An 8,939-nucleotide genomic window follows, 5' to 3' on the forward strand; every position below is an offset into this window, starting at 1 on the left:
TAGCAGGAAAAGCAAAGGTGACACTAATGACATTAAAGATTGCTCCTTTCTATTATTCCCTGTGAAGTTTATCAAAATGTGACTGTTGCTCACTTTGTAGATTGGATTGGAGCCAGTTTGAAGCCTTTGCTGCCTATGGTTGGCACCATATTTTATTTTTGGAGCCAGAACCTTCCAGTAAGGAGTGTGAGATGCTGCCTTTCATGCTCTGGAAACACACTCTGCTACCTCTGACCGAAGCAAACACTAACTTACTGGGAACCAGTGGTGGAAAGTAACTAAGTACATTTACTCAAGTACTGTACTTAAGTACAATTTTGAGGTACTTGTACTTCACTTGTAGTACTAGTATTTCCATTTGATGCTACTTCATACTTCCACTCCACTACATTTCAGAGGAAATACTGTACTTTCTTCTCCACTACATTTATTTGGTAGCTTTAGTTACTTTTCAGATGAAGATTTGACACAATGGATAATATAAAAATCTTTTAAAATTCAACACATTGTTCAAGATGAAACCAGTGGTTTCCAACCTATTTGGCTTTTGACGTTTTACAACAAGCAGTGTGTAGTCGGGATCACATTTCAGATGTCTATGAGTTGTTAACAGCTCCATCAAGTGGAGTGATTTTTCCCTTTAAACCTCTAACATGGTTTCATTTCAATAAATGTTCAAATGGTCCAATATTTCACCAAAAATCAAAGATTCCAAAAACTATAAATAGGTTTGTGCATCAGAACTTTGTTTTTTCTTCTTTTCTCTCCAATTAATCATCTCACAACCCCTCAGATTTAGCTGGTGACCCTTTAGGAGGGTGCCGACCCCTTGGTTGTGAACTGTCTATGAAGTAGTTCAAACTAGCTCCAAATCCAGCAGCTACAACAGTAACATGCTGCTTACACACTGATACTTCAGTATTAATAATCTAGTGATGTCATTTATAATAATATATCGGTCAGAGGGATGAAATAAGTACTTTTACTTACTTAAATAATACTTTAAGTACATTTTGCTGCTAATGCACTTTTACTTATGTAGGATTTTTCATGCAGGACTTTTACTTGTAATGGAGTATTTTTACATTGCAGTATTGGTACTTTTACTTAAGTAAAGGATCTGAGTACTTCTTCCACCACTGCTGGGGACACCAAGCAGTGCACACTTGGACTAACGTTAGCTACTTTAACTAAACTGTGCTGGCAGATCAGATAGGTCAGATATCGTAACATTAAACTTACTGAAAGAGTGCAACAATAGTCCGACTCAGTACGAGTCTCAGAGCCAGGGAGAGCAGCAGGTGAGCAACTGTCAATCACAGCTGTCTATCAATCAACACCCACATTGTCAAAAAAATTTCTTCTTAATGACCATTAAACAATAGAGACCGGAGCCGAAGTATCAAAATTTAACATTTATTTTCTTGTACAAGAAGGAGCGTTTCACAATGCAACACACAGGATGAGGTTACAAAGAAAAAGGCTCCTCGAGGAGCGCCTACAACAAGTTTTTACACTCCTTAAGTGGGCGTTACAGTTCTTTTCTTAATCTATCAAAATACAGACTTATAGATAACGTCATGTCTGTTTTCAGTTCTCCTGTCCAGGGGCAATCTTGCCCAACTGACCCCCCCCCCCCCCCCCCAGATGATATGTCTCACCCTGTCTCCAACAAATATAATGCTGAACTCCCTTTAACTTTACCTGATGAGTCTGCTGATGTTGCAGAGTTGCAGTACAAGACAGGAACAATTCATCATGATCTAGATAAAATAGTAACACTCATATAGAGTGTAATCATAATTTTTATAACACACATGGCAGACATAAAAGCTATAAGTCTTTAAATATTACAAACAGAGCAATATTTTCCAAAATGACCAAAAGCACACATATTAGAGCCCCTGACTTTAGCAATTGAGACCATAATGACTTGTTGAAAAAAATTATTGACTTAGTATTTCTAGAGAGAAGTTGAGACTTTTTGAATGGGAGTCAGTTGGAGCCAGGGTTTTTTTAGAGCCAGCATCCAGCGGCTGCCTGTGGCATTGCCCTTTAAGGTACTTCTGCATTGGCTTCCGTCTCAAGCCGTGGTAGATGCCATTTGGTCTTTACACAGTATTATTAGTAATGTCATTAGTTTTAGTGGTAATGTTTTTGTGTCTTCATAAAATAAAGAAGTAACAATGCTTGCTGGTACATGTAAACTTGCTCTTGATGATTTCTGACTTCCTGACATCCTCTATTTCTAACATTAGAGTTCTATGAATGCAATTTCCTCGAGAAGAGTCTGTAGCATTGCAGACTTTAACAAAGTGTACATAAAGAACTAAAAATGTTTATGAAAGGACTTTCAACCACTTATCGTTTTCACAGTGGGACAGCACTGAGCCTTTGGGGCTTATTGGGAATGCAGGTTTGTGAGTCAGTGAGGGCAGACATTGGGACTGGGCCGAGGAGTCAGTTGTGGGTTTAGTTTCCTGTCCACTAAACATCAAAGTTGAGTCTGGATTCGCATTTGGAGTGACATAATGACATGATGGCTATTCATGTCCCACAGTTATGGAGTACAGCAAGCACCAAGCAAACAATAATGCTATCCCAAATTGGAACTTTAATCATGCTGTCTTCATATTGGTACATGAAACAAGAAGCACTTGAATGACAAGATCTATTATAACAAGGAGCAAAGCACGCAAGCAGTGGTGTTTTGAGTTTGGCTGAAGCATTTGCTTTGCTAATGAAAACCACGTTGGTTGGAGAGCTGCTCTTTCATCCATCCTTGGCAGATGAGTTAGGAGACATTTAAGGGTGGGTGCTGGGTTGTAGACAAGAGGAGGCTAATGATGGATGGTTTGGGCTCCACTCACAGTCTAATTTCTCATCTGCCAGACTTTCTCTACACCAAATTTTGCCCCATGCACATAGTTACACTGTCCAGTGGTCAGAGTACTGCAATGCAAAGTCAAAGAAATTTATGGACAGTACAATACTCCTGCGATCACTTTGGGCTGTCTCTCACTTTCTCCAGCTTTGTTTATTATTCCTATCCAGCCTGCTGATTCAATTTTTCCACAATACATCATTTTGATTTATGTAAATTTTTTTTCTCTCTACAAACTCAAATCATTTGGAGCTCATTTAATTTGATTCCCAGCATGTACACATCAAGTTTTCTCACCTTTCAGCATGCCAAAGCAGAGCTGTTGGTGATCACTGTCAGTTTGTCAGTGCAACCTCATACCTGCAGACTGTCCACTCCACTGTACAGCTTTTTGGCTGATCATTAGAGTTCTCTAAAATCCTCCTTGGCCCATTTCATAACCTCAGGACCCAACCCTTTAATAAGTAATACTTGGCTGCATTATTTAATATAAACAACTCTGGTGATTTTCCAATCTATCCCTGCTGTATGGATGGAGGCTGCATGACTCAAGTCTACCTGTACTGATTGGCATGCCAAAATATTCCCAGCTGTGTTTCATACTGGTCACTTGTGTTTTATTCTGTGTATTTCCACAGAAATGCTACAATGAAATACTGCGAAATACTCACCAAAGCTGAGAGACAAGTAGCCATGAATTATATCATTTTTCATGTTCAGTAGCTGTTATTTGACAATGGGTAATAAGTCATGCTAGGCTAAATTGGTCCTCTATTTGATAAATACATGAGTAAATTTAGAAAATCATGGATTATTGTGATTTGTTTTATAACCTAAACATGATTAAGGCTGATGATAACATTTCTGTCAAGCTGCTTAGGCTGTTAGCTTAAACGACGGGTTCACAATTTTCAAGTCTGACCATTGAAATAGTTTTTGTCTTGCCATATTCATTCCTCATGTTCATACTGACCATGAGAAGATCCCATCATAATGCACTTGCAATGTAAGTAATGGGGGGCTAAATCCACAGTCCTACTTCTGTGCAAAAATGTATTTAAAAGTTAATATGAAGCTTCAGCTGTCCAAATGAGTCAAATCAAGTAAATATCTTTCAACATAATCTTTTTAGTGCCAAAGTTCCTCTTTTTGTTACTATACTTCCACCGCAGCTCAATAGGGAAACACTGTCCGAGGAAACACAAATAAGAAATTTGATGTTAAAAAGACAGTAAATGTGGCAGATATCCACTTGATATGACTAACTCAGACTGCTGAAGCCTCATATAAGCTTTAGATACACTTTTAAATGCATTTTTGCACAAAATGACGGATTTTGGCCACCATCACTTACACGGAAAACGCATTTGAAGGGGATCTTTTAATAGTCAGTATGAACAGGAGGAAAAGACAGACAGAAAAATTGTGAGCCTATCCTTAAACATGCAACAGATGAATTTGGTTACTGAGCTCAGGTTTCTTTACATCAGCAATTTGATTTTACATTAGCTTTCATTAGGATCCAAGTTCTGAGAAGTCGCAGTAGCATTCTCTCTTCCTGCCTATAACACCTTCTCATAGCATTACTGCTCTCCTCTGTGCTCATGCTGCAGCTTAACATGAGTCACTTTCTCAAAGTCAGAATCAGAACAAGTGGCCTCTGTTATGCATCACTCCAGTCTAGACATACAACTCATGTTACATATAGGCTAAACTGCCCACAGAATTATTATTGGCAAAATAAAGCAATGGAGACAAAGTGAATAAAAGCTGAAGAAATACAGATCATCATTATATATTTTTGTTTTATGCAAATTGCCAGTTGGACAAATTTGTAGGTGAAATGCAGCTTAACTTCATGGCGACAGGAAAGGTTCATTTTATACACAGAGAGACAGATAGTTGACTTAATCATGTACAAGTGTCTCATTGTGGTTTAACTGACTGAGGCTTTCACAGATATCAAAGAGGTTTTATGATGTATCTTCCTGGGGTTATGTTTTATCTATTCTATGAACTTGTATTTGATAAAGCTCAGCAGACTGAAATATATTTGTTTCCACTGCAGTTCGAGACAATGTTACTGTTGTCATGTACACCCACCAACTAAAACACTGGCCGAGACACAGTTCATTCAGTTCACAAACGATTTGTAATGATGCTTAACTGCACTGTGGGAAACTCAACCTGAAAAAAAATCAGCCAAGTACCTGTCTGGAGCTCAGTACAGTATGAAGTCTGCCATGAAAGAACAATAAAAGGCTTTATAACTGATAATTAAGAAATGGATTTGAACTATTTTGCACAGTATATAAAAAATAATGTTCCACATTTACCATACTCTTTGGGGACAAGTCCAACAGTGTATGTTTAAATGTTCTCATTAAACTGAACAGGCCACCAAGAAAGCTTAACAGAGTGGGTAGTGAACATAAAATAGTATGTTAACATCACAGAGTGACCCTAATCAAACAACAGGAAGGGTCTGTCTGGGTCCAACAATGAAACATCTGCATTTATGAAGTCTCCACATGAAGGTTTTTACCCAGGTTCAACATGTAAGGGCCACATATGTTTGTTTTGGCTGCTGCTTGGGATTATTTCTAAAGCAGCTGTATTCACAACTGATAAACTATAGCATCACTGAATCTTATCCATGGGTTTGTGAGGAATATGTGCTCTTTATTTATTATCTATGACAAACTTCCATCCACAAGAAAACACATAACTGAAGTGAAGAGCTGAGAGTCTGGTCGTGTGCTGCATTGCCTCGGTGTGACAGTCTGCACAGGCTGCAGCTCGGATAGAGGCAGCTCAGCCCACACGCTTGACTGTCATAGCAGCCGGGTTTGCTTAATATGGAATACTTGCACAAAGCGAACTGCCAAATCCATTTGCATCGGCGGAAAAAAGGAGTCCTGTAGTGGCGCAAATTAGAAAAGCAGCTCATTTTGCCGGTCTTTATGGCTTCTGGCTCTGGAGATGAAGAGGGAAACACGGGAGGCGTTTCATGGAGGCTCATAGGCCCGGCCTCGGAGCTTTCCAAGAAGCGCTGCCGTCTAATGTACTCCTGCCTCGGCTACGACTCTGATGTCTGCCTCTTCTACGTGAAGGGGGAGTTTTTCGCCATGGATGCCCGCTGTTCACACTCCGGTAAAGCCTCATCATATCAATATACAAATTCACACCCTTTAGCTTTCTATAAAGGCATAATTACTTAAAATGTAGCCTACTCCAGCTTGTAAACATGAAAATGTAATCGCGCAGCAGAGTATTGACATGGAGCCTGCTAAAAAATGCTGCACTGTAAAAATGTATCATAAATATGAGGGTGTGAGTGATCCTTGGCCAAAAAAACAAAATAAGTAGCAACATCATGCCCCCTGCTGTCACACAGGCTTATCTGTTTCACACCGTGTTATTATACGAGCGCCACAATGACATTTGCATAGAAGGAAGACAGCAGTAGTAATTTGTTTGGGGAAAAAAAAACTGATGAACTGTCCCGTTGTGTCCTCTAGGTGGTCCTCTGTGTGAGGGTGACATTGAGGAGGCTGATGGAGTCCTGCAGGTCTTCTGCCCCTGGCATGACTATGACTTTGACCTGAGAACTGGGAGGTCAGGGACATCATTACAGGTCAGTGATTAAACATCAAAATGTCTTCTGAATTGAGTTTGTAGTAGTGAAAAATATTACTAAAACCTACAAAAATGACTGCTCTAAAGATGCTCAATACATGATCATCTTTGAACCCTTTGGAATAGGTGTCCCAGTCATCTGATTCTGACATTTGACATCATATTACATCATCTGACATTATATTAGCTTTAAACTAGTTGAATATGAATCAAATCATCAGATACATTATATGAAAACTTCATTGTATCCCTGGGGGACAATCAACATGTCATTCCCCTCCATGATTGATAGGGCATGAGAAATCGGAGATCATCAGTCAGAGTTAACGTTACGCTCCCATTTTCTTCTATCAAACAACTTATCTTCCCCTGTCAGTTGTTTGAAAGAATGATTCAATGAACATATGTTTTGATGTCTGATTTTATAAACAGAGAAAACTTCACTTTCCATTAATATCTCATACTCTTAATTTTTTAATCTGTTTTATAAACACCGTCACATCACTGTGATGACATTTATCAAGCAACAGAGGAAATATAAGAATTAAAAAATGTTAGATGAGGGTTTTTTCATCTGTGAAGAATGAAATACAATATATTGTTAGCTAACAGCTGGATTTTGTGCTTTACACATTCCAGTAAGGTGTTCTGTGGCTGTTTCCACAGTAACTCAGGGTGTTTATTTTCCATCTTCCAGCTTTAATGTCGTTCTATCTTTGTATTGACTGTTTCAGCAACAAGTGTATGAAGTCAAGCTGGAGGACGGCAACGTGTACGTGAAGCATGCAAGTCGTCTCTCCTTACAGCCTTTCCCTGCAGATCAGAAGAGCTGAAGAGCTGAAGAGCTGAAGAACCTCAGCTGCTGCTTCGTCCTCCAGCCCTTCTTGAGACCACCGATTCCCTGACTGCCTGTAGTGAGCCCACTCTATTTTTAAGACTTATTCCACAAACCCAAGCCATCTGAAACATTCCTAAGCCTTATCTGTCATTTTCACAGACCATTTCCACTTTGTTTGCTATGAACTCAGGATGATATCAGAAGATTGTCTGAAGAGGGTATGACATCATTAAATTGTTTCAGGTAGAGAATCATTACAGACGCTGCAGATGGAGCTGCAAGCTCACTGCTGGCCTTGATAACACACCAGACAGTAGCAGAGGGTTGACCTCAATGCAACATAAAAGCATGATATATTACTTTTCCCAACCAATGTTATAGAACTAAGTAGCATATCTGATTATTGGCTGTGTAAAAGCGATTTTTTAAATTTATGTTATGTTGAAATGAATATCCAGAAATATTATGTTACAATTTTATGTTTTTACCTCACATTCATGCAGTCACTATCTACTTGTGACAGTTTTGCACTAGCCATTGCATTACTTTAAATTATTCATTAACTGGGTGTAAACCATTATTGTATGTTGAAACCACTTCCTTCACAACTGCTGTCCAACTTTAGTACCCTTATGTATTCTTTGGTCAATCATACCTAAGTACAAAATGATCATTTACAACAATATAACCATAATTGCAATGATGAGATGAATTCACATGAAGCATGATATTAAGCCTTTGTGTTGTCATATTAAGGTAATGGAAGTCATTACAATTAGATCAACTAATGATGAATGTTGTTATCAATTAATCTGTTTGTTATTTTCTTGATATACTGATTAATCATGCAGTCGATAAAATGTCAAAAACTAGTGAAAAAATGCCCATCACAATTTCTCTGAGCTACATGTGATGTCCTCACATGTACTGTTTTATTCAACCAACCGCAAAAAACAAATTGATAAAATCTGTTATGATATAAAACAGAGAAAAGCAGAAACAGAGAATGTGTGATATTCTCTTTTAAAAAATCTACTAAAAATCGCTCTAATTACAATATATGCAATATGTCAGTTTAAAAGGAAGAAAGTCATTTTTCAGATGAGGAAAAAGTGAAAAACATCTTGGTCTCTAGACTAGACATGTAGGTGCTAATTATCAGTTGTGATGTGTTTGTAATTTTGAGGTCCAAACTGTCATTGAGTGTACAGGTCACCTTTTTCTGACTATAAAGCTTCCACTCATTTTCAGTGGAGATATTTGTAATAGTGGAATGACAGTCTCTTTCAACAGCCTAACTCTAACCAAAACCAAACTGTTTCATGTTCATTACTACATATAATCACCTTCCTTGTGTTCAACAAGCATTACCTCCGCCCTTAAACTGTAACACTCACAGACAAGCAGTCATACTTGTTGAGTTGTGGCCTTTGGATACATTTAGACACTTATTCCAGTGATGTCAAGCAACAGAAACCCACTTTCAGCATTTGTGTTGTTGGACTGTTTCTTAACCCAAATTGAGTTCCAGCAAGTAGAACACACATGAAGGGCACCGCAATTACAATTGGTGGCAGT

The 8,939-nt window shown here is 38.4% G+C and overlaps 1 protein-coding gene across 1 annotated transcript; it reads left to right on the forward strand.

The window, feature by feature from the left end:
* The first annotated feature begins 4,162 nt into the window (after positions 1 to 4,162).
* Positions 4,163 to 8,901, forward strand: si:ch211-212d10.2 (uncharacterized protein LOC557710 homolog). Its single transcript, XM_044362583.1, has 3 exons — positions 4,163 to 6,037; positions 6,406 to 6,521; positions 7,258 to 8,901. Exons 1-3 carry the CDS (start codon positions 5,848 to 5,850, stop codon positions 7,354 to 7,356), a joined length of 405 nt encoding a protein of 134 aa, XP_044218518.1. The 5' UTR covers positions 4,163 to 5,847; the 3' UTR covers positions 7,357 to 8,901.
* The last annotated feature ends 38 nt before the right edge of the window (positions 8,902 to 8,939 follow it).

This window comes from Thunnus albacares, chromosome 9, assembly GCF_914725855.1.
Source record: "Thunnus albacares chromosome 9, fThuAlb1.1, whole genome shotgun sequence".
Lineage (NCBI taxonomy): Eukaryota > Metazoa > Chordata > Actinopteri > Scombriformes > Scombridae > Thunnus > Thunnus albacares.

Bases quoted from the DNA above. Each gene is read 5' to 3' on its own strand.
- si:ch211-212d10.2 (XM_044362583.1), top strand. From the start codon at position 5,848: ATGGCTTCTGGCTCTGGAGATGAAGAGGGAAACACGGGAGGCGTTTCA. The intron at 6,038-6,405 runs GTAAAGCCTCAT...TGTGTCCTCTAG, and splicing joins TGCCCGCTGTTCACACTCCG to GTGGTCCTCTGTGTGAGGGT. The intron at 6,522-7,257 runs GTCAGTGATTAA...TGACTGTTTCAG, and splicing joins GGTCAGGGACATCATTACAG to CAACAAGTGTATGAAGTCAA.